General features: G+C 40.7%; 1 protein-coding gene, 1 long non-coding RNA gene and 3 pseudogenes across 3 annotated transcripts in view; all 5 read right to left on the bottom strand.

Moving 5' to 3' along the window:
* Positions 1–2,889: 2,889 nt before the first annotated feature.
* LOC146450280 (uncharacterized) overlaps positions 2,890–26,667 on the bottom strand; it is a 55,928-nt gene continuing 32,150 nt past the window's right edge. The window contains exon 2 of the long non-coding RNA XR_014860339.1: positions 2,890–3,026. This is a non-coding gene — a long non-coding RNA (uncharacterized LOC146450280). The remainder of the gene's footprint in view (positions 3,027–26,667) is intronic.
* Positions 3,924–5,014, bottom strand: LOC146450285 (uncharacterized). Its single transcript, XM_085100551.1, has one exon. The coding sequence runs from the start codon at positions 4,968–4,970 to the stop codon at positions 4,227–4,229; it is 744 nt and encodes a 247-aa protein (XP_084956677.1). The 5' UTR covers positions 4,971–5,014; the 3' UTR covers positions 3,924–4,226.
* LOC146450284 (uncharacterized) lies at positions 17,185–19,168 on the bottom strand (annotated as a pseudogene).
* On the bottom strand, positions 19,182–21,098 carry LOC146450283 (uncharacterized; annotated as a pseudogene).
* LOC146450282 (uncharacterized) lies at positions 21,211–22,412 on the bottom strand (annotated as a pseudogene). Its single transcript, XR_014860340.1, has 3 exons — positions 22,021–22,412; positions 21,776–21,908; positions 21,211–21,684 (listed from the first exon to the last, which is right to left on the bottom strand). The product of XR_014860340.1 is annotated as an uncharacterized LOC146450282 (transcript).

The following is a 26,667-nucleotide window of genomic DNA, read 5'->3' as shown; positions in this document are numbered from 1 at the left end:
GTGTTTGCGGTATTGCAGTGTTGCTGTTTTTTTGTGCGGTATTTTGGTTAATAAAATCCCAACCATGCGATGATTGTGGTGATCTCAAACCCTACAGTGTGCGATGTTTATGTTTTTAAACCTACGGTGTCGGCGAAACGAAATTATTTGCGGTGTTGCAGTGTCCTGTTTGACCCTTGTCAAAACTGAATTTAGCTTCTATATCTTCGTTAATTCATGGTTATTTATTCACCTTTAAATTAAAAGCACGTACCACTTAAAATCACGGTTAATTTATGAATATAGTCAGATACTTTCTAGTTAATATTGCATATGCTTTAGCTACCAATTCCAAGCCGTTTCCATTTATATGTGACTTGACCTCTGCCACACAAACTATAGGCCAGCTCGAGTTTTCACAGTTTTAGTAAGTAAACCCGTGATGAACATACGTAACAACATGAGTGAGTCTAAGGGCTCAATAGGCATTATTTTCAAGGCCAGCTTCGATATATTGCAATGGATCTTCGATCGGTAATTTTTCATCAATGCATTTAACGAGATGTGTGACTTGATTTGTTATTAACACACATTCAATATCATGTTTTGTTTGTGGCGGATTTATGCAAACAAAGTAATGTAACGTTGTTCGTCTGAGTGCAAACACGAGTGTTTCAAGACAAGGGAACTTAAAGCAGTGACGACGGCAACCCAAACGAGAACCGGTCACTTGAAATATAACTTTATTTCATTTGATCTACTTAGCGATTATTTTCAACTTCTACAAACACGGTAAAAATCTTGAATTTAGTCATTTCCCTTTGTTGTTCTGCAGAGGACGGCAAAGAAATGAACAAAAATTTAGAACGGTACTGACCTACACAGCGATTGTTTTTGCTCTGTTTTACATCGCCCGGGTTGTCGTTGCCGTCGCCGTCAGCGAAGCAAGTACGTCCTTAGCTAGAGATCATCGATCTCCAATAAATCAGAAAAAAAAAACTAAAACTTTCTAATTAGGTCTATACAGTCGGAGACTGCAGGACTCAGTCCACACTTCAGAGTACCTTGATGTCAAATGGCCGCCGGTAGACTCGGGGACTTACTCACCTACAACGTCGGACCAGTAGTAACTTTAATTACAATAATTTTCAGCCTATTGAGAACTAACAGAATCCTCCAAGTGGCTAAGCAAAGGGTGATGTTAAATTCCGAGCTTGAACGAAAACAACAACAACAAAAAATAATAAAAGCGAAAATAGAAGAATTTACATTCGAGCTGTAATCCTTCACCACTCTATAACCTATTCCCCGACATTTTAAAAGCGAAAATAGTTTAATATTTCTGTAAAAGATACTTACTGCTATAGCGTTTCTACAAACTTTCGAAAGACAGTGTTTGTTAAAGTCGGGTGAAATCAAGGTAATTTCTCGGAATCAACGACACCGACTTACTACGTCCGCCTTTGTTAAGAAAATGAGTCGAGCCCATTTTCGGTTTTGAGAGAAACCAGTGGACTTCGGAATTTCTTTTAGCCAGGGACTTTGTAGTGGCTTTGACTTTGTAAGAATTTAAAATAATGCATTCTTTGGTTCTTTGTGTGTTATTTATCATTCTCCAGCTCCATTTATTATCTTTGGTTATCTTACGATCCCCTCCCCCCTCAAATGTAAAGTGACTCCCCATTGGACTTCGGCGCTCCAAAGAATCACACTCCCGATATTTTATCTGTCTCGAATTGCGAACACATTCGTCAGCTGCGGCTTTGAAGCACTGATCTGAAGCGTTATCGAATTCAAATCGATGGCGATCAGTTACTTTCATGTGTCCTTTATCATCCTGGTTTTCACATTTTCTCGAGAAAGTAAGTCAACCTTGTTTATGACGAACTCAACAGTACATCCATCGGCGCCATTTCAGAAGGCGGAAGCGTGTCAATATGTAAAATACATTCTTGCTTCGTCGTGCTGTGAATTCCTCTCATTCAGATCATGTCGCAAGATAGTACATTTATTCTTTCACTGGTATGTTGCAGAACGGCGAACGCCGAACGCAGAATCAAAGCAAGTCCAATAATGTAAAATTTCTGCCATAACAACAACCATAAGCTAACCGTCTTTATAATCACTGTTGAACCCCAAATAGTATTCAAGTGCTAAATGTTGTAGAGAGCGTTAAATGCTGCATTCTGCAAAATACGCCTGCCTCAGTTATTCTATTCTAACTGCCTCGCTGATAAAAGTTTTGTACTAGCATTTTGTGGACAAAACAGATACCAATTGTCAAATTTATTTAACTTTACAGTGATACGTTAAGAGATTTCATTATTTGAAGAACAATGCTTTATAGCTACTCTCTCTTTAAGGTAATTTCTTTTTCAAAGGGATCGAGAAAAGAGCTAGTTTTCTCGATGGTATTTACGATTCTTCTTTAAAGTTTGGTTTAATGTGTTTGTTTCAGTTCTTTGTCTAAGCTGTGGCCGTTGTACAAGCGACGTGTCCTGGGAAGATTGCAATTCTGAGCTGACTAAAACCACATGCCCATCCGGATCACCGAATTGTGTCACAGGCAAAATGACATGCAGCGCTGGTCAAGAAAGGAAAACTGTCTTCTGCTAAGGATGTGGCGCCCAAGGACAGACCTGTGACATCATAAGGAGCGATAGACCATCCTGCCCTTCTTCGCCAGTTAGCTGGTCTTTCGATTTTGAAAATACTTGTTGTACTGGGAACAACTGCAATTCTGGAATCGTTCCCACTGGATCATCCCATAGGATAAGCAGCAAGATGACAGCAGTGAACACGGGACTATTAATGTGGATTATTACTTACATATACTGAGTGCAAGCGCCGTATACATGTACTAATATTTTAGTTTCGGTAATTTTCTTAACAGGAAGCGTTTACTTGTCATATAGAAACTATTCATAATTCTGGAACTTAACCTCTTGGTTACTTGTAAACAGGAAGCTAAGATATGAATGGTATTCACGTTGAATTTTTGAATTGTTAGTTATTAACTAAAAAGCTGCTATAATAATAGAAAACGACTCTGATTTGGTGGAAAGCTATCATATGCATGTTTTCAATTCGGTGGCTTTCTTTCCAAGAAGTGAAAGCCGTATGATCTTAGTTGTTTATCTATACTATGAATAGCTCCTTTTCCACGAGAAGCTTCAGAATAAACATGTGTTGATGCTCCTGAAAGGGGTCTTTAAATCTCTGTACGTTGACACGTTTTCATTTTAAACTTCTATCTTAACCACACTGGGTGGTTCTAAGTTTTGAGTTTCTAGATCAAATCCTAAACGAGGACCATTCAAATGAAAGCTGCTAAGCAGTACTGTACATTCCTGTGTTGCTGTTTATTATGCAATACACCTGCTGGTTCTAAGTTTTTAGTCTGTGCATGAAATCCTAAACTGGGACCATTCAAATGAAAGCTGCTAAGGAGGACTTTCCTGTGGTTCTGCTTATTATGCTATACACTGGCTGGTTCTAACTTTTGAGTCTGTGGATGAAATCCTAAACTGGGAACATTCAAATGAAAGCTGCTGAGCAATACTTTGCTGTGGTGTTGTTTATTATGCTGTGCAAAGTGGTTCTAACTTTTGAGTCTGTGGGTACAATTTTAAATTGTGACCATTCAAATTAAAGCTCTTTATTCAAGTTCTTACTAGTAGCGCTGTTTAGTATGCTGTTAAAGTGGAGTGGTGCTGGCTGCTATGCCTAAGTAGTTCATTCCTGTGGTACTATTTACTATGGCATGTAAAGTGGTTTTTCCTGTAATGCTCATATGAACATCAAAGTAAGGGCTTAATTTCACTGCAGTTGTTTTTTTCTCACCAGTTTCAACTATTATAAAATGGCAAAGATAGTGGTTGAAAGGTGTTGTTCATCTATCTCAAATTGCTGTAAGCAGCTAGGTAATAAGCAAATAAAACTTTGATCGGCCCACGTTTTTATAGTTTATTTCACTGCGTTCAGTTACACAAAAATCCTACAATATCATGGCGAATATAATCTGATGATTACAAAAGTCCGCTTCCAAAACAAATTAGCTACACAGACGGTGGATCTACGCCTAACTGTTCAGTCCAGTTTACTTTGTTAACACTGTAATAGTTTTAGTGTAGGAGAACAAGTCTAATTTTTATACTATGAAAAACTAAGAGAATATGTAAAGTGAAAGGTACAAACATTACTGTCAATAAATGCGGACTTGTACTGGCATGTTAAACTTGAACAGTTTATATCTGCAGGTCGTCAATGTCGGTCTTGACTGCATCCCCCAGCTTCTTAATAACTGTCTCGCGGACTTGGGAATAGAGGTCTTCGTTTAAGGTGAACACCTGGGCTGCCTTGAAAAGATGGATATCTTGCTTGGAGTAAGTGAAGAAGAAGTAGTTATTGGAGACTTGACTGGCCGTGAAATAGGCACCAACGAAGGCAACATTGACCTGGTTGCTCTTGTCGACTGTACACGGAATAATTTGGAAGTTTCCGTGTTTCTCTGAGGCGCTGCTGGAACCAAACAGAGTGATCCCTTCTGAAGATTTTGCCAGGTTATCGATAGTTGCCTTCACGACTGTCATCAATTCGGCTTCAGGTCCGATCAGGGCGCTCAACAGTTCCAGTGTTATCTGGGAAATCTTGAAATCGGACTGAGAAGACTGGTATTCATCGAACTGGAAGCCTTGCAGGACCCATCCAACCTTTCCCATCACGTCAGTGTAAAACTTGTACCAATTTTCAGTGTCATTGAAGCGGTCGTATTTCTTGTTTGCAGCCCGTTGCGCCAGCAGAGTGGAGTATAGGACGTCTTGTTTCTTTTGGCCCGTCACATTGGAGGCAAAGGAAACCAGGCTTCCATTATCGACAAGCCCCTGGGCCTTACCATCGGAAACCGCTGCGGCAGTGCGAGTTGAACTGCGACTTCGCAAGACGGAAGGTTCTTCAAGTTCCAACTCACGTACAAATTTCACTGAAGCCATGACTAGAGCTCGGGAGACAGAAGCTGAGTCAAAGCTAGGCGTTCTGGAAGGTAGGCGTTGACTGTGAACAGAAAGAGGAACAGTGGAAGCCCTCTACTTAAGGAAACGGAAACTACTAAATATGGTCATAAAACCACGCTATTGGTCAGATTATATGAGCGTTTGACACTAGGTCAAGTGAACGCGCAGAATAAACGAGTGGAACAGCAGGGGACACCGAAAGACTTTAATTGCCCCTTCAATATCTGAGGGATTTTTTTTTTTTTTAGAGTTAAAGATGTGAAATTAAGTTTCAAGTTAGTTCGGTTTGATGCTCCGTCAGTGCATAGATATTTGCACTAGTTATGAATGAACTTTGGTGGCATGCACTTTGTCTACTGATAGCGCGGTGGACATTGTACCTTACTGTTATGACGAAATCGTCGTTGAAAATCAAGTTATTGCCCCAATAAAGAAACTTACCTAAAAATTCTGCCTTATCTCAATTCGGTAAACGAGTGTTGCTGTCCCTTTAACCATTTTCGCTGCCAAGGAGAGCACAAATAAGTGTTGAAGATTCTCAGTAACATGACTAAAACTTCAGTTAAACCCGGAAAAAAAGAAGCGACAAGGCACTTTCCGCCACAATGTCCGGCACTGGTGCCCCTAATTGGAGGGGTTCCAACATTACCTTCTGGAGGTGCTATTCCGATATTTTTGCGCTTGTAAATGGGCCTCTGCACAAACTGACGTTTCCTTCGATATCACGGAAACACAAGTTAAGTTTCTTGACATAATGTTGCCGTATTCGTGTACCTTGGTAGTTTGCTAGATTTTTTTAAGGGCAGTTTGTTGCAATAGATCTTTAAGCGGATGTTTATTCTTTTTCCTGTCTTTGCCAAGTTGTGTGACGTTGTTATAAAAAACACATTTAATATCATGTTTTGTTTGTGGTCAATTTTTTTAATTAAAGTAATGTACGCCTGGCTGAACACACAAGTGTTTCTCAGAATATTTGGAGTGAGGCACGTACGTTCTTAGTGCTGTCTGGCGACCATTGATCTCAAATAAAGCAGTATTAACTAGTAAAACCCACTACTTAGGCCTATACAGCCGGGGACAGGACTCAGTCTGCATTCAGAGTACCTTTGCGTGAAATGGCCGCGGGTAGATTCGGGATATAGTCACCTACACCGTTGGAAATAGACGACATTCACTAGTAGGAGGCTAATTAGAGTAATGTTCAGCCCATGCAGAACTAACAGAATCCTCCAAGTCGATAGGCAAACAGTGATGTTAAATATCAAGCTTTAACGAAAACAAAAAGAAAAATAATAAAAGCGAAACTAGGAGAATTTACATTTCGAGCTAGGTTGTCAATGCAATCAAGTTCACCACGCCATAACCTATTCCTCGACTTCTTTAAAGCGAAAATTGTCTATTTTTTCTGTAAAAGATGCTCACTGCTATAAGTCTACAGTGTTTCTACAGACTTTCGAAAGACTGTTTGTTCAAGAGAGTTTAACCAACGTAATTTCTCGGATTCAACGACACTTTACTAGGTCCGCCTTTTCTAAGAAAATGAGACGAGCCCATTTTGAGTTTGGAGACAGGTGGACTTCGAAATTTCTTTTAAAAAGAGAAATTTTAGTGGTTTTGAACTTGCAAGAATTTATCCACTTATAATTTAAATTAATAATGAACTTTGGTTCTTTGTGTGTTATTTATCATTCTCCAGCTCCATTTATTATCTTTGGTTATCTTACGATCCCCTCCCCCCTCAAATGTAAAGTGACTTCCCAGTGGACTGTGGCGCTCCAAAGAGTCACAATCCGATATTTTATCTGTCTCGAAGACATTCGTCAGCTTTGGCTTTAAAGAACTGATCTGAAGCGTTGTGGAATTCATAGCGATGGCGACCAGTTACTTTCATGTGTCCTTTATCATCCTGGTTTTCACATTTCTTCGAGAAATCAAGTCAACCTTATTTATGACGAACTCAACAGTACATCCATCGGCGCCATTCCAGAAGACGGAAGCGTGTAGGTATAAAAAGTACATTTTTGTCTTGTCGTGCGTTGAATTACTCTCATTCATGTCGTAAGATAGTACATTTATTCTTGCACGGGTATGTTGCAGAACGGCGACCGCTGAATGCCGAATCAAAGCAAGCCCAATAATGTAAAATTTCTGCCATAACAGCAACCATTAGCTTAGCTAACCGTCTTTAAAATCACTGTTGAACCCTAAATAGTATTCAAGTGCTAAATGTTGTAGAGAGAGTTAAATGCTGCATTCTGCAAAATACGCCTGCCTCTAACTCTAACTGCCTCGCTGATAAAAGTTTTGTACTAGCATTTTGAGGACAAAACAGATACCAATTGTCAAATTTATATAACTTTACAGTGGTATGTTAAGAGATTTCAATATTTGAAGAACAATGCTTTATAGCTACTCTCTCTTTAAGGTAATTTCTTTTTCAAAGGGATCGAGAAAAGAGCTAGTTTTCTCGATAGTATTTACGATTCTTCTTTTAAGTTTGGTTTAATGTGTTTGTTTCAGTTCTTTGTCTAAGTTGTGGCAAGCCGTTGTACAAGCGACGTGTCCTGGGAAGATTGCAATTCTAAGCTGACTAGAACCACATGCCCATCCGGATCACCGAATTGTGTCACAGGCAAAATGACATGCAGCGCTGGTCAAGAAAGGCAAACTGTCTTCTACAAAAGATGTAACGCCTAAGGACAGACCTGTGACATCACAAGGAGCGATAGACTATTCTGCGCTTCCTCGGCAGTTAGCTGGTCTTTCGATTTTTAAAATTCTTGTTGTACTGGGAACAACTGCAATTCTACAATCGTTCTCTCTGGATCATCCCATAGGATAAGCAGCAAGACGACAGCAGTGAACACGGGACTATTAATGTGGATTATGACTTACATATACTGAGTGCAAGCGCCGTATACATGTACTAATATTTTAGTTTCGGTAACTTTCTTAACAGGAAGCGTTTACTTGGCATATAGAAACTATTCATATCTCTGGAACTTAACCTCTTGGTTACTTGTAAACAGGAAGCTAAGATATGAATGGTATTCACGTTGAATTTTTGAATTGTTAGATATTACGTGGGATGCCTGTGCAGCCCACGTTATAAAATGAAGGCCGTTTGTTACGCGGGATGCCTTGAGGAGGCATACCGTGTCTAAAAACGGGACGATTTCTTTTTCCTCGTAGCCACAAATCTGCACATTAATTTATTCATTAAACTCACCCCTCTCCTAGTCGGGATGTATTGTTTTGATTGTCTTTAACAAAAGCAGGCTAACCAAAATCCATTCTATTCGCGTATATCGCGAGGGAGGGGACCCACTCACCCCTACTAGTCTGACGTCAAAGTATCATTCATAAATCTCGGATTCAATTTGGCGCCGTATTGTTAACATGTTGGGGGCTCGAGTGTGCCGTTTTCAAACGGAAATTTTATCATTTTGAAACGGTAAATCAAAAGAATAACCTCTAAGAAGCACTCGACACTTAAAACGGTGGAAATTGGAGAGTTTCTGGCGAAGGAATCGTGCTTTGTTTGACAGCCCCGAACCACGATGGGAGACAGAAAAGAGTTCATCGAGAAGCTTACATTATCGTAATGGAATTCCCGAAATTTCCAGTGAGATCCTCAGTAGCGTAACACAAGAGAAACAACATAACGCGATCCTCGTGACTCAAAATATCCCATTAGCAATGATAGTTTTATCAATCGGCGAGGCATACAGTTGGAATAAATGAATCAGCCACAGCATCTTCGAGAGTTCCTGGCAAAGGAATCGTGCTTTGTTTGACAGTCTTAGACCAAGATGGCAGACTGAAAAGAGGTCACTTACATTATCGTAATGGAATTTGCGCAATTACCCTTGAAACCCCGAGTAGCGTAACACAAGGGAAACAACGTAACGCGATCTTCGTGACTCAAACTATTCCATTAGCAAGGATAGTTTTATAAATCTGCGAAGCATACACTTGGAATAAATGAATCAGCCACAGCATCACGCGTAATACCAGTATAGCAGGCATGTTGTTTTTTTTTCTTCCTCGTACCTACAAATCTGTACATTAATTTATTCATTAAACTCACCCCTCTCCTACTCGTGGTGTATTGTTCTGATCTTCTTCAACAGAAGTAGGCCAATCAAAATCCATTCTTGTCGCTTACATCCTGAGGGAGGGGAGCCACTCACCCCTACCTGTGTGACGTCAACGCATCATTTGATCTATTTATTAAAAACAGATTAAATTTGGCGCCATATTGTTAACATGTTCTGGACTCAAGTGTGCCGTTTTCAAACGGGAATCTCACCATTTTGAAGCTGCAAATCGAAAGAATAACCTCTAAGAAGCACCCGACATTTAAAGCGGTGGAAATTGGTGAATTCCTGGCGAAGGAATCGTGCTTTGTTTGACAGTCTTAGACCACGACGCGAGACTGAAAAGAGGTCATTGAGAAGCTTACGTTATCGCAATGGAATTCCCGCAATTTCCCTTGAAACCCTGAGTAGCGTAACACAAGGGAAACAACGTAACGCGATCGTCGTGACTCAAACTATTCCATTAGCAACGATAGTTTTATCAATCGGCGAAGCATACAGTTGGAATAAATGAATCAGCCCAAGCATCACCCGTAATGCCAGTATAGCAGGCATCTTGTTCTTCTTTGTATCCACAAATGCGCATCTTTCAATTATTAACTCGTCTCAGATGTATCAAATTCAGTTTTCTCCTAGAGGGGATCTTTTTGTCTTCTATTGTTCTTATTACGCGGGATGCCCTGAGGGGGCATACCGTGTCTAAAAACGGGTCGATTTGTTTTTACACGGAATGCCCGCAGGGCATGACGTGTCTAGGTTTCGGTTGGGTATCTTCTTCGTCGTAGCAACAAATCGGTACATTAATTTATTCATTAAACTCACCCCTCTCCTACTCGGGATATATTGTTCTGATTGTCTTCAACGAAAGCAGGCCAATCAAAATCTGTTATTCGGGCACATATCACGAGAGAGGGGACCCACTCATCCCTTCCTGTGTGACGTCAAATCATTATTTGATTTATTCATTAAACCTTGATTAAATTCTACCCTCTCCCCGAAGGGATTTATTGTTCTGATTGTCTTGAACAAAAACAGCCCAATCAAAATCTATTATCGGCGCGTATATCACGAGGGCGGGGACCTACTTATCTCTACCTGTGTGACGTCAAAGCAAGTCATCGAAAAGTTGTTTTTGATCAATGGCGGCCACATGTATGAATTTAAGACTCTGATCTGCCGTTTTCAGAGAGAAAACTAGCCTTTTTCAAGCGGTAAATCGAAATAATAACTTCTAGGTAGTACTCGACAGTTGAAACAGTGGAAATTGGGAGAGTTCACAGCGAAGAAATTCCGCTTTCAAAAACAGACCGAATAATCAACGCGAAGGGTTAGAGATAGAGGAGGCCAGACCAGTTTAGCGGGCTCATGACGTTATTGCAGAGTTATTTCTGGTATGATTCCTAGTAACACAACGATAAGTATCACGCAATATATCTGAATAAAACCATTCAGACAATTATTTCAATTGCCAAGGGAGGATAGTTTTTAAATATCTGCGAAACATACAATGGGGAATAATTGGGGCTACATTAAGCATTCCGTGTTATGCCATTAGCCGGGCATCTTGTTTTTTTTCTTCCTCGTAGCTACAAATCTGTACATTAATTTATTCATTAAACTCTCCCCTCTCCTACTCGGGATGTATTGTTCTGATTGTCTTCAACGAAGCAGGCCAATCAAAATCTATTCTTGTCGCTTCTATCGCGAGGGAGGGGACCCACTCACCCCTACCTATGTGACGTCAACGCATCATTTGATTTATCCATTAAAGCTGGATTAAATTGTGGCGCCATATTGTTAACATGTTCTGCACTCAAGTGTGCCGTTTTCAAACGGAAATTTCACCATTTTGAAGCGGTCAATCGAAAGAATAACTTCCAAGAAGCACTCGACATCTAAAACGGTGGAAATTGGAGAGTTCCTGGCGAAGGAATCGTGCTTTTTTGACAGTCTTAGACCACAATTGCAGACAGAAAAGAGGTCATTGAGAAGCTTACGTTATCGCAATAGAATTCCCGCAATTTCCCTTGAAACCCTGAGTAGCGTAACACAAGGGAAACAACGTAACGCGATCTTTGTGACTCAAACTATTCCATTAGCAAGGATGGTTTTATAAATCTGCGAAGCACACAGTTGGAATAAATGAATCAGCCACGGCATCTCGCGTAATGCCAGTATAGCAGGCATCTTGTTGTCTTTAACAAAAACGGTCCAATCAGAATGCAATATCTTAGTGTAGGTCAGGAGGGATCGGAGGGGAGTTAATTACTATTGTGATTATTCAGGTCCTAAGTAGCCTCCCACGCAGTCGTTTTTAGGGGAGGTAATACGAGTCCCCTAAAAACGACTGCGTGGGAGGCTAGGTCCTAGTGGTCTCTCAGTGGAACTGAAAAGGCTTGACTTTAGTCGCGTGGCCATATTGTTTAAATGTTTTAGATTCCAATGTGCCGTTTTCAAAAAGAAAAGTAACCCTTTTGAAGCGGTAAATCGAAAGAATAACTTCTAAGAAGCACTCGTCAGTAAAAACGGTGGAAATCGGAGAGTTCAAGGCGAAGGAATCATGCTTCTGTTTGACAGTTGTAGAACCATCCAGAATATGCGGGGGAAAGGTCATTGGTATTAAGCTAAAACGCAGATCGCATCACTTTGTCGAATTGACGCTTAAACGCAACTGGAAACCCACTTTACAAAAAGATTAAAGGCTTGATTGTCCATTTGTACTAAAAGTTTTCATTTAGGAAAGCTTTTTGCCTGTTTTCTTTCTGTTTTTTTTTTTTTTTGGTGAAACGAAAACAATTTGTAATCTTGCACTTTTATTTACATAACCAGAAACGTGAGTCAGGCGACGTTATTGTAATAGAAATTCCGGTATAACGATAAGACGCGTAACACAAGGGAAACAACATAACGCTATCTTTGTGACTCAAAATATTCCATTAGCTAGGATAGTCTGCAAAGCATACAATTATAAGAATCAAGGGTCATCACACGTAAATGCCAGTATAGGCATCTTGTTAAAGTAAAAGCTGTCGGTAAATTTAGCATTACATTAAGAGTTATGTTACGTTGACAATAGCTGATTGAAAAATGAGATGCGTGATATCGTTAAGTTGTTTGTACATAAGTAATTTCCTCAGACATTTCAGAGATAACCTTATGGCTAAGTGAACCAATCAGGAACCTACTGGTGGTATTACTCAATCCGTGCTTGTGTAACTAGATTTCATGTGATAAAGGGACAATAGAAAGCTGTTAAAGTTTAGTTGGGAGCGAACGTGATTGCTGTGAGAACTAGGAGATCGTGATTATTGGAATAAAACGTGAAAACTCTATCTTATCGTGACTCAAGTTGGAGAATACTGTTTTGGAGGCGAACAATTCTTCAAACCTGGCACCTCCGACGAGACGCTTAGGACAAGCAAATTGTTGTGAGTATAATTTGTCCTGAATTTTGTCGAGCTAGAAACAACAGAAGCCACAGAGAGCAAACTGGAGATCAAACTCGCCCAGTTGCAAAGAAACGAAAAGAGAACGAGCCTGGTCATTGAGAGTGGCAACTCAGAGGCTATCGAGCGACATCTACAAACTTTGAAGACTATTTGGGATGCTGTAAACCACCTGAGACTGGAAGTTGAAGTGAAGAAACTCGAAAAGAAAGAAGAAGCAACTGAAATTCAAACTTGGAACGACAACGTGGACGCGAAATTACACGCAGCGGACATGGAACTCGGAAACTTACGTAAATGGTTACGCAATCGCGAAAAGAAGCAGAAATCAACGCGAAAAAGGAACAACTTCAATTCGAAGAAAAGGTCCAAAAGATGAAGTTGCAGCTAAAAACAGAACAACAAGCTAAGACGGGAAGCCATAACGAAGGAGGCGGTCATAGCTTTTCTGCTAGTGGTGTACAAGCCAAACTACCGAAGCTGGTTATTACGAAATTCAATGGTTCCCATATGGATTGGCCGCGTTTTTGGGGACAATTTTCGGAGAACATGGACAAAACAAGTGTTGCGCCAATTACAAAATATACTTATTTACGGGAATTGGTTGCCCCTCAGGTTGGCCGCACAATCGAAGCTTTACCTTTTACTGCAGAAGGGTACAATCGCGCCAAAAGCATATTGAAGGAGAAGTTTGGTAAGGATACCGAAATAATCAAGGTCTACACCAAGGAAATACTTGAACTTCCTACCGTGACGGGTGCGAATCCTAAGGCTATCAGCGAGTTCAGCGAAAGACTAACCTATTGCGTGCATGCTTTACAAACGTTAAACAAACTGGAGCAAGTAAACGGAGCCGCCTTGATGACACTAGACAAATTGCCTGGCATCCGTGGGGATCTTGCCGTGCGTACAGATCCGGAATGGGATAAATGGGATTTCGCGAAACTCAGCGACGCCATTCGTTTGTGGACAAGGAGAAATCCTGTCGAAGACAAACCGAGTGAGAGAGATTTTACTGAGCGGCGGAATCAGAGGGGGATCGATCACGCAAGCTCTACCAAGCGCGTGGGCAAGATTTTAATCCTGAAGAGTGCGTTTACTGTGGTGATGTGAGCCATAAACCATCGGAATGTCAAAAGATCACAACAATAGAAGAAAGAAGAGCTACACTAGCGAAGAAGAATTTGTGCTTTAATTATGCCACACCTACACCATCATGCCGCGGAATGTTACAGTAAAGCCACATGTCTGCATTGCAAAAATCGACACCACACGTCAATATGCGACCGCAAATACACACCCAAAGATGGTAAGGATGATAAGAATACCCTGATGACTGAAAACGGAAACAAAACCGCATATTGGCAGAGACGGAGAACCGGTAGCCGAGAAAACAAAACTGGGGTGGTTTGTAATGTCGCCAGGACAAGAATTTGACCGCAATCGCATGATGTTAACACAAACAAGCCGAACCGATTACGAAGAACTGTGTCGTCTGGACGTTCTAGGATTGGCAGATTCTGCAGAACATGATCAACTAGCGGTCTACAACGAGTTTAAGGAGCAGCTGGTGAGGAACAATAGAGGATGGTACGAGACAGGTCTACCATGGCGAGGAAACCATCCCTTTCTGCTTTCTAACAAGCAAGGAAGTCTTCGACGTCTAACTGGCCTGAACAAGAGACTCGAGTGTCATGGTTTGACAGCTGAGTACGATGAATTAATTCGAGACCAAAAGCGACAAGGAATCGTTGAGGACTGCCCTCCTGAACCTACTGGAACTGAGTTCTACATTCCTCACAAACCTGTAATCCGTGAAGAAGCTGCGAGTACAAAACTATGGGTAGTGTACAACGCCTCAGCCAGAGCTTACGAAAGCGCTCCATCCTTGAACGAATGCTTATACCCAGGTCCTCCATTACAAAATAAGTTATGGGATGTCTTGGTTCGACAACGTTTTCATCCTGTAGCGATATTCGTCGACCTCCAGAAAGCCTTCTTGCAGATACAAATCAAGGAAGAAGAACATGACGCACTTCGCTTTCATTGGAAAATAAACGAACACTCTAATTTAGAGACTCACAGATTCACACGCGCTTTATTTGGTTTAACTTGCTCGCCTTTCCTCCTTGGGGGAGTCATCAAACAGCATTTACAGCTATGGGAGAGCAAATCGCCGGAAGTGGTTGCTGCACTACGCAAGAGCTTATACGTAGACGACCTGCTAAATGGTGGACAAACTGTCGCAGAAGCCCGAGAACGAAAAAGGTCTGCCATTGAGATATTTAACGATGCAAAGTTTGTACTACACAAATGGAACTCCAACGTCGCCGAATTAGAAGACATGCATGACCGAGAAAGTGGGGACAGTGAGCTATCATCCGCCAAGCAGCAGTTAGGTGCGCAGCCGAGCGAATCTAAGGTACTTGGGTTGCAATGGAATAAGCAGTTGGATACAATGACCGTGATCTTCCCTGAAGACGAGACACCTTCAACCAAGAGAGAAGTTTTCAAGAAGTTAGCTAAAGTTTATTACCCCCTGGGTATTGCAACACCGCTCACTTTACAAGGGAAGTTGATTTACCGAGACCAGAAGGTGCCATGGGATGCGGAACTTACCAGAAACCTTGCTGAGAGAGTGAAGAAATGGGAGCAGACCCTACCAACTGGTGTGAGCGTACCACGCCCTGTGACGAACTATAGAGGACCTGTGCTAAATTTGGAGTTACACGCCTTCGGCGATGGAAGCACGCAGGGAGTAGGTGCTACCATTTACGCTGTGGTTCAACAATCAAGTGGAACTACTCAACGTCTGGTAGCAGCCAGAGGCCGACTAGCTAAACAGGGATTTACAGTGCCTCGCCTGGAATTGATCTCCACCCTCATGGCGACAAACCTGGTGTTAATTTGCAAAACATGTTGAATGATCTACCCAACCCAAGAGTCTATGCCTGGTTAGACAGTACCGTCGCGTTGCACTGGATCCTCGACAAGGGAGAGTACAAGCAGTTCGTGAGAAACCGAGTTGAAAAAATTCGCCAGTGCCCCGAGATTGAATGGAGACATGTACCAACCCATGATAACCCGGCCGACATAGCAAGTAGGGGTGGAGGAATTACTGAGCTGTGGTTGAATGGACCTGAATGGCTCTCCGACAAAGAAAATTGCCCCCCTTATCCAATGACATCCGCTTCAACCGCCACAGAAGAAGAGGCTAAGGTGATCAGAGAAGTACTTAAAACTGGCCAAACTAAAGAATCTGCTGACGTTATGGACCAGCTTCTGGAGAAGCATGACCTGCTCCGCGTCTTACGAGTGGAAGCCTGGATTGCAAAGTTCATACAAAACTGTAGAGGACGAGAGAAACTATCAGGTCCCTTGACGAAGTCTGAGATCGATGACATGAGGCGAAGATGGATACCACTTGTGCAACAGCGAGATAAACTAACGCCTTACTTTGAGCAGACACAGAAGGCACTTAACTTGCAGATCAATGACGCCGGCTTACTTGAATGAAGTGGGAGAATTCAGGGGAACTATCCAGTCTACTTGCCCTCAAGAGTCGTCTTTACCCGGAAGTTGGTTCAGAAAGTACACCGCGAAACTCTCCACGGTGGTATTGGTTTGACAATGGCAGCAGTTAGAGAACAGTTCTGGATCCCAAAACTACGGAGCCTAGTCAAGTCTGTGCGGAGTGAGTGTTATGGCTGCAAGAGATTCACTGCTACGCCAGTTACCGCCCCAGTTCCAGGAACACTCCCCGAAGATCGAACTGTTGTTGGAGCAGCATTTGAAGTTGTTGGTGAAGATTTCGCGGGACCCATCAGATACAGACAGAATACGAAGAGTGAGAGAAAGGCCTTCTTAACCATCTTCACCTGCAGCCTATCTAGGGCCGTTCATCTTGAATTACTGCCAAGTCCAGAGACCGGGAAATTCATCGCCTGTTTGAAGCGTTTCATAGCTCGCAGAGGCAGACCGCGAGTGGTTTATTCAGACAACGGGGGAACCTTCATTAAAACCAACAAGTGGCTTCGCCAGCTACGCAAGGACGAATGTCATCAAAGTCTTCTTGATGAGCATGAAATCGACAGGTCTGAAAAACGACTGCGCATGCGCTTGGTTTGGCGCTTCCTCGCGCTCAGTTCGATCGTTCGATCAATGAAAGTGTACCGCCATGACGGCTTTACTCTTGTGTGCGATTCCAAGGCGATTATTACTTTTAAACAAGATGGAACTGGACGCAGTTTGAAAACGGTTGCGGTGAAGGGAAAGTCTCTGGCATACTGATATTATTTCGAGGGAATGCTGGCTATCAGAGGAAGTTTGAGGTGGCTAATTCCGACAAAGGTCGCGTCTCCGTTGTCGTTGAGATGAATCAAGAATGGCAGCGCCCGGTGAGTCGGATTGTATGATTTCAAGACGTTAGTTTAGTTTGAATAAGATTAACAATTAAAATTTCAGTGACATTAACGAAAGTAATTCTTTTTAAGCACAGTTTAATGACAATTTGACTCCCAAACAAGGCTGCAAATAAGGGATGAAACTGACAAGTCTACATCATACGTGAACATGTGCTTTTGACATCATTGTCACTTGATACACTCGGATTTTATCATGTTTCATTACACAATTCCAACATAAAGTAATGTTATAACTGTGAAAAACTTAACGTGTTGTCCACGTTTGCCTGAAATGTTTAGTCCATTTTGCTGACAAAATTTGTTTGCCTTAGTTTTTTTAGCCGTATTTTTTTACCCACTTTGTGTACAGCTGTACTTCCACTCTCTAGTGGAACTTCACATTGGTGACTGTTCCAAGAGTGTATTGAAAGTTATTTATTTTTTTAAACCAAGAGAGTAGTTCAAAAGAATGCTGCCACTCTGCAAAGGCAACATGAGCCCCACTGTTTTCCATGGAGGTGGCTGTCTAAAAGAAAAATCCCCTGTGTAGTTGGAATAAACACAACTGTGTTAGATCTTAAAATGAAAACTGATGTTGTATGCCCTTGTGCCAGAACTTGTCGCCAGTAGAAAGGCAAGGAAGCTGTTGGATTTGTCTCTGGAACAATGCTCACAGGCAGTTCAGGTCAAACAGTGGTATGTCCAATGGCATTTTTCAGTGCTGTGGATGCTTGAAGCGCTTCTAACACACCAAATGTTTGAGGGATATTTGTCACTGAGTCATACATACTATTCCCTGCTAAAATTCCCTGAACAACTATCTGATAGACCCATGTTTGGCTGAGTGGACTCTCCATCACAGGAATGTCAACATTGGGTGAAAAAAACATTTTGCTAAACAAAAGGGCAATGAATGTGCAAGCATTACTTCCTGTTCTTCCAAGAATTGTTGACTGAGAGATAGCATATGGGAAGGACCAGTAAGTGACGTTAACATCGTGTTGCGGTGGGAAATAATGGGTGTGAGAACACGAGGAGAGCTGTTAGAGTGAGGTTCATGTACAGAAGTTGGAGCTGAAGAGTGATGGTGTGTTGAATGGTTGGGTTGGGATGGAAGAGGGATTGTTGCATAACTATTTAAGGTGCTGTCAATCTTTGTAGCCCATTCTGTTGAAGAATAGAATGATTGAGCCTCGGTTACAGTCATGCTTGCAGGTGTACTAATACATTCTTCTTCATGAATGTCTTCATTATTTTCAAATGTATCAGTATCCTTAGAAGTTAGAAGTCCAGTGTTGAATGTGTTAGCCAATTTTTGCACTTTTTTCTTTAGAGGAACTAAACAGATTGGGCAACAGTCATGTGAAGACAAGCACGATTGATGGAAACAGTGAAAGCAGGCCAGTCTTATAACAGTGCTTGTATCTCTCCTCGGCAAGTTGGAAAATCACAGTAAACATTTGGGTCAGGTTCCAGGCCAGGTTCTACATCATCCAAGTTGTAACTCAATGGAAAACACTTTGTGTCAACTATGGTGTCAAAAGTTGGCAGATAATACTGTGGTTTCCCTTTTGGCTTTCCATTTTTTGTAAGTGTACGTTCAACCTGCGAAGAGCAAAACAAACAAAGTCAATAGACAATGAATAGACACGATTGCACTTCCAGGTGTGTATAGTTGTATACTTTTTTTTATTTTAATGTAGTGGTTTGTTTTTTTTGTTTACATTTAAGCAGTTTTAAATTTAGCATCAAAAGTCAATTGCATTTCTACGGTTTTGCATTGGTTTGCTCTGTGATTGGCTGGAAAATTTCCCACCGCTTTCTCAACCAGGGAGAAGCAAAACCAAACAAATCATGAGTTGCAACCCCTTCCTTGCCTTGCACTGGTTACTTGTTATTACTTTGAATTCTAATTGGCTCATTGTGCTTTGTGCCTCTATCATGATTAGCTGGAGTAATATCTTTGGGTTGATTTTAAGACACTCAATAATATTGAAAAGTGCTCTATTTATATCTTTCAATAAGTGGATTGATGTTACTATTTACCTTTTCACTTAATAGGGTTTCGAATTTACAAGTATAACAAAAGCTGATCATAGAAGTATTTTCAGATGTTAGTTCCTGTATTTATTTCTGAGTGTTCATTTGTCGAGTTTAGTTTTTTACAGAAAACTTGTAATTTTTTTTCATGGACACCTTGAAAACATTGCAACAAACTGTATTTCCATGTTTGGGCATAATCTAGATTATGAAATTGTAACAATTTATCATGTATTTTTGTCTTAGGATTGTTACCTGGTGTGATTTCTGACAGTTCCTTGAAACACTCCGAAACAGATCAAGTAAGAATTCTGCTGTTTTTCCTGCGATGAGCCACAAGTTTGGTTCAGGATTACCTTGGTGGTATTGAGGAACAAAGGACTGTACAAAATCATTTAAAAATCCTGACGATGCTATAGATTTTGCTGTGTCTTCAATGCTCTTTGCATCATCAAGCTTCTGAGTGTTTCTTCGCAGTACAGAGTGCCAGACTTCAACCTTTTTTTCGGTGATTATTTTGAGGATGCTTGCCTTCTTTGACCAGTATTCAGGAAGATGTTTGCATTGGTATGCACAGTCACTCAAAAAGGACAGGGTTGATTTATCATAATGTTTCCTTCTCCAGAAAATGAAAATTATCGCTATTTGTGCCATAACTTTCTCGTACAACTTTAAGTCACCACTTCTGAAAATGTTATACTGGTAGAAAACCAGGGGCAAAACATGTTCAAGCAAGTGCAAGATGGTCACATATTCATGTTGCTTGCACTTTTCAAATTTTTCCAGTACCTTTTGTCTGATCAGTTGCCAACTAACTAAGGCAGCAGTCAAACATAGGGATGTCCGAAATGGTTTTGGTTTTGATGCCGAAGTACCTCCCAACACCCATGAAAACAATTTATCAAAAAAAAATTAAAATTCAAAACAACATCTTCATAAGCATTAAGACAGACGTGGAATGGCCCTTGCTCTGGTATAATGCTAACGTTGGGATTCCATCCACTTGCTATCAGCTTTTTGGGATAATACCATCCTGGCCAATCAGCGGGCAGTGGTATAACAAATTTCTTGCTATATAACTGAAGTTCAGGACACTTGTTCAGTACACGCTTAAGGGGCCATTTTGTAATCTTCCATGCTCTTTAGATCTTGTTGGAACCTCGTCGATTAACATGCATGTCTCCAGTGTCTCAAGGTCTTGTCTCGTTGGGTCTGAGTACACTCTAAACAACAAAACAGTATATCAGTAAATAATAATACACTGAATACAGGGTTTTTAGTCTGGGAACTGTAGTTAGCAGCCCTGAGTGACTGTAAAAATTGTTCACTAACTTGTATAAGAGGAGTAAACATTTATTTATTCACTCATTACAAAATGTTACTTTTTATTCTTTTTGTTGTGGTTATTGTTGACTATTTTTGTCTTCTTTTATGGTTATAATAATAATAGTGAAAAGAAGTGTTTTTTAATACATGTACTGTTGTCTTTAAATTTTATAAGACTATTTTCTGTGAAGGTACATGACTGTACATGTAACAAATTACACTTGCATGTACCTTAGTTCTTGCAGTGCTGCCTGTAATCTTCCTGGATCAATGTTTTGCATGTAAGTTGGAAGTTGGTCCCAAAACTGTTTATTCATACCCCTTAATGAATTTGCCAATGTTTGCAGAACAGATGTAATATTAATTCCTCCAACACAGGTCCTCTGTTCTCCATTCACACTTATTGTAACTTGGCTGTGTAAGGGCAATGCTTGCCGTGGTACTGCATGAACTGATTGATGAATATCTGCTAAGCAGGATGCCATGTGGATGACATTTGTCCGTACTAACTGTGCTGGTGTATGAAGTGAATGGATGTTGTGGAAGTCGTCAAGCATTAAAACTATAAAACATTGAAGCTGTTGAGAAAGACATTATGTATTATCATACATGAGTTTATCACACCTAGAAATAAAGGAAAGTTAATTTAAACCAAGAGTAGAATTGAAACACAACATAAGTAAACCATGAATTAAACAGCATTTTGTCACATTTCTGTTATAAGGAGATAACAAATTTAGCTGTAAGACCTTCCTTCTTGTTTTAAAGGTTTTTCTTCTTAGACAACTGGTACACAACTTTTAGATATTAGGGTTATGCTGTTTTACACTTGACAGACTGACCTCATTTGCTCTCTGAAATTGCTGTGATACAAAACTTGCGTGTTGTTGACTCAGCATAGCTTTTAACTGCTGTACTGTTCTGGGGGTTGTGCTGAATCCCAACACCTGGCCAGCAGACAATCCTTGCAACGACATGCCACAGCTGGCTGCATGTAGTCCACTGTCCTTCTGTAGGGCAGAAGTTTTCTGTGACCTGTCACATAGTTAAAACAAATTGGCTTACATTGTTATTATGCTGGTCATAAATGACTGGGTGCAAACCAATTTCCCAAACCACTTAACTCAAAGTACACACCTAAAATATTCAAAGATGTGTAGTAGAGCCACCGCTCTCTGCTCTTGCAGCTGTCTCCTTTTCTCAGTTAGGATTTTACCTCCTGTAATACAGGTGAGAATGTCCTGGAACAGTCCAGGGCTGTTTTTATCCGTGAATTTTTGCATGTCATGTGGATCATAGATCTTGATGTCAGGGGTGGTGATTTGGTGCCTGTACAGAGCCTTTTGAAATTCTTCCAACTTCTTGTCAATTGTTGATTCTGAAATGAAGTAATTGAATTTTCAAGTACAAAATGCCATAGGGACAATGTAAAGTAAAGGTTAAGATGTTCAATTTAATAGCAGCTAGACCTTTCATTTCCATGAGCTGTTGTTTCATCGTATTCAGTTGTGTTTCCGGGGTGTGACATTTTTCGGCCTCCTGTTTGTAAAGTTGGTAAAACTCTGTCTCCTTTTCTGTTAAACTGGTCATCGTATTCGTTTTCTACAATAAATGCAACAAAAACATGTTGGTATTTATAACATGGGTACTTGTAAATGACCTGATAAAATAATACACACTGCTAAGGGAAGTGCGAAAATAGATTTAAGCTTACCTTCTTTCGATTTTTTATGGCCATACCACTATTTCCTTCGGTTTTTTTTGTAGAACTTTCCTTTACACGCATGGCACCACTTGCTCCCTGGTCGATAGTTTTCGTTTTGCTTCCCGTCATTATCGATAACTCCGTAAAGGCTTACAGGAATTTCTACCAGTTTCTTAGAGTGTTGCCCTTGAAAAGGTGAAGTCCTGCCTCTCGATCACTCCGCGATGTCTAAGGCAAACTAGTGTGTCCTCCGGCACGTTGGCAGCTCTCGCCAAACCTGGCGGTAGGGGCTTACTATCCCCGTAGCAAGCCTCCTTAGTATTCCTTGTTTTACCAGCGAACCAACATCCAGAAACAGACGGCAAAGTGGCCAGAAAAAGCCAACACAGTGCGGTAAACATTAGCGATAATTTTCCCTAATTAGCCGGGATCGTAACTTTACTAAAAATTTCACGCGAAAGGCCGTTTGCGGCACGAAAACAATTTTTTCTCAATTTCTACACCCACTAGATTGTTAGGAAAATATTTTTTCTTTTGAAAACTAGAGTTAACTTTTTTATTTTTTGAACAGTGACCTTATTTTTTCAATTTAAATGCCGTCTGTTTACTTCCCGCGAAATGGGAGTCATTTTGAATGGGCGCGCGTCTGAGCCTGCGTTTTTTGCCGCAGGTCGATGTACATGCGCAGTCGTTTTTCAGACCTGTCCATGAAATCAACTGGAAGTTCAATTTGAGTCACGCCTTATGGTGGTGCGGGCAGTTCGAACGCTTAATCGGAGTGGTAAAGTTAGCGATGCACAACTTCATTGGGGGGAGGAGTACTAACCTGGGAAGAACTCAGTGAGGTGCTACTCGATGTGGAGACTCAAATCAATCGAAGGCCATTGAGCTACGTGGAGGACGATGTGGAACTTCCCGTCCTCACCCTCTCAAGTTTCCTGTTCCAGCGCACCAACCAGATACCAGAACAACACACATGGCGAATTGGAGATCCAGACCTCAGAAAACGCGCGAAATACTTAAAGTCCTGCAAGGACAACCTTTAGAAACGGTGGAAAAGAGAGTACCTGTCAGCCTTACGAGAGCGACACAACTTGACCCATAAAGCAGCTAGATTCCAGCCTAAAGTCGGAGATGTTGTCATCATCAAAACTGATAACAAGAATCGAGGAACCTGGCCACTACCGTAGTGAGTGCAATCTACCTTGGGAAAGATGTAATCATACGCGCTGTGGAACTCAAGACTGCACATGGTCAAATAGAGCGACCTGTTCAGCACCTGTACCCACTCGAGATCGCCTATGACAAGGATACAGTTCGCCACATAACCAGGGATGCGACTTCTGTACCGCTGAACCCAAGTTCAGCAGTGTTCAGGCCGCAACGAGACGCCGCAGTTGCTGCAAGAACCAGGATCCAGGAACTAAACGAATTTGAGCTCGATTGATTAAGAAACATGGACGTTGTTGATATGATTTTTCTTTTCTTTGCTAGCTTAGCTAGGACTTGACGAGAACTTTGATTTAGCTATATCTTGTGTTTAACTCCTTCGGACAGAACAGGGGGAGGGTGTCGGTAAATTTAGCATTACATTAAGAGTTATGTTACGTTGACAATAGCTGATTGAAAAATGAGATGCGTGATATCGTTAAGTTGTTTGTACATAAGTAATTTCCGCAGACATTTCAGAGATAACCTCATGGCTAAGTGAACCAATCAGGAACCTACTAATGGTATTACTCAATCAGTGCTTGTGTAACTAGATTGCATGTGATAAAAGGACAATAGAAAGCTGTTAAAGTTTAGTTGGGAGCGAACGTAATTGCTGTAAGAACTAGGAGATCGTGATTATTAGGATAAAACGTGAATACTCTATCTTATCGTGACTCAAGTTGGAGAATACTGTTTTGGAGGCAAACAATTCTTCAAAAGCTGCTATAATAATACAAAACGACTCAGATTTGTAGGAAAGCTATCATATGCATGTTTTTAATCCGGTGGTTTTCTCTCCAGGAAGTGAAAGCCGTATGATATTAGTTGTTTATCTGTACTATCTTTAAATTTCTGTACGTTGACACGTTTCCCTTTTCGACTTGCATTTCATCTCGTTTCCCTTTCTTTCCTGAGGCTGTGGTTTAAATCCTAAACTGGGACAATTCAAAGGAAAGATGCTTAGCAATTCTTTCCTGTTGTGCAGTTTATTATGCTATACACTGGGTGATTCTAAGTTTTGAGTCTGGATGAAATCCTAAACTGGGACTAATTCGAATGAAAGCTACTGAGCAGTACTTTCCTGTGGTGCAGCTTATTATACTGAGCAAGGTGATTTTAACTTTTGGGTCTCTGGATGATATACTAAACCGGGACCATTCAAATGAAATTAAGCTGCTAAGCAGTACTTTCCTGTTGTGCGGTTTATCATGTTATACACTTGATGGTTCTAACTTTTTAGACTGGGACCATTTAAGTGAGAGCTGCTAAACAATACTTTCCATTGGCGCTAAACACAGGGTGGATGCAGCTTTTGAGTATGTGGGTGAATTTCCTAAAGTGTAACCATTCAAATGAAAGCTTCTGAGCAGTACTTTTTTGTGGTGCTGTTTATTATGCTCTGCAAATTGATTCTATCTTTTGAGTCCCTAGATGAAATCCTAAACTGGGACCATTTAAGGGTAAGTCTGCTAAGTAGTACGTTCCTGTGGTGCTGTTTATTATGCTCTGCAAATTGATTCTATCTTTTGAGTCCCTAGATGAAATCCTAAACTGGGACCATTTAAGGGTAAGTCTGCTAAGTAGTACGTTCCTGTGGTGCTGTTTATTATGCTCTGCAAATTGATTCTATCTTTTGAGTCCCTAGATGAAATCCTAAACTGGGACCATTTAAGGGTAAGTCTGCTAAGTGGTACTTTCCTGTGGTGCTGTTTATTATGTTATACCCAATATGGTTTTAACGATTGAGTCTGTGGATTGAATCCTAAACTGGGAAAATTCCAATGAAAACTACTGAGCAGTACGTTCCTGTGGTGCGGTTTGTTTAGCTGTGCAAGGTGATTTTATCTTTTGAGTCATTAGATGAAATCCTAAACGGGGACCACTCACATAAGATTAAGCTGCTAAGCAGTACTTTACTGTGTTGCTGTTTATCATGCTATACACTTGATGGTTCTAACTTTTTAAACTGGGACTATTCAAATGAAAGCTGCTAAGCAGTACTTTCCTGTGGTGCTGTTTATCATGCTTTCCACTGGATGGTTCTAACTTTTAGACTGGGACCATTCAAACGAGAGCTGCTAAGCAATACTTCCCATTGGTACTACACAATGCGTGGACTTAACTTTTGAGCGCGTGGTTGAATTTCCTAAAGTGTGACCATTGAAATTAAAGCTACTAAGCAGTACTTTCCTGTGGTGCGGTTTATTATGCTGTGCAAGTTGATTTTATCTTTTGAGTCTGTGGATGAAATCCTAAACTGGGACAATTCAAATGAAAGCTACTGAAGAGTAATTTCCTGTGGTGCTGCTTATTACGCTATACACTGAATGATTCTAAGTTTTGACTTTCTGAATGAAATCCTAAATTAGGACAATTCAAATGAAAGCTGCGGAGGAATACTTTCCTGTGGTGCTGTTTATTATGCTATACACGGAGTGGTTATAAGTTTTACGGCGGAAGATGAAATCCTAAATTGGGACCATTCAGATGAAAGCTGCTAAGCAGTAATTTCCAGTGGTGCGGTTTATTATGCTATACTCTATGTAGTTCTAACGATTGAGTCTGTGGATTGAATCCGAAACTGGGAAAATTCAAATGAAAGCTACTGAGCAGTACGTTCCTGTGGTGCGGTTTGCTATGCTGAGCAAGGTGATTCTTAGTTTTGAGTCTCTGGATGAAATCCTAAACTACAGGGACTATTCAAATGAAATTAAGCTGCTAAGCAGTACTTTCCAGTATCGCTATTTATTATGCAATAGACTAAGTTGTTATAAGTATTAAGTCTGTGGATGAAATCCTAAACTAGGACAACTCAAATAAAAGCTACTCAGCGATAGTTTCCATTGGAGCTTTACAATGGGTGGATCTAACTTTTGCTGAGTATTTGTGTGAAATTCTATAGTGTGACAATTCAAATGAAAGCTACTGAGCAGTACTTTTCTTTGGTGATGTTTATTATGCTGTGCAAGCTGATTTTATTTTTTAAGTATGTGGATGAAATCCTAAACTGGGACCATTCAAATGAAAGCTGCTAAGCAAGACTTTCCTTTGTTCCTGTTTATTATGCTTAACACTCCAGCAGGTGGTTCCTAGTTTTGAGTCTGTAGATGAAATCCTGAACTGGGACCTTTCAAGCGAAAGCTGCTAAGCAGTACTTTTCTGTGTTGCTGTTTATCATGCTATACACTGGTTGGTATCATACTGTGATAATTTGTAATTTTCTTTGATTAATTTATTATGCTTTAATACCCTTTAGTTTTTGCATCATGTAAATAATATGAGTTCTAAATGCGCGATTCAGCCTTTGGGCTGCCATGTATCTATCTATCTATCTATCTATCTATCTATCTATCTATCTATCTATCTATCTATCTATCTATCTATCTATCTATCTATCTATCTATCTATCTATCTATCTATCTATCTATCTATCTATCTATCTAT

Source organism: Pavona decussata, unplaced genomic scaffold (genome assembly GCF_977016875.1).
Source record: "Pavona decussata unplaced genomic scaffold, jaPavDecu1.1 SCAFFOLD_469, whole genome shotgun sequence".
Lineage (NCBI taxonomy): Eukaryota > Metazoa > Cnidaria > Anthozoa > Scleractinia > Agariciidae > Pavona > Pavona decussata.
The sequence above is the reverse complement of the archived record's forward strand: the minus strand, read 5'-3'. Positions and strand labels throughout refer to the sequence as shown.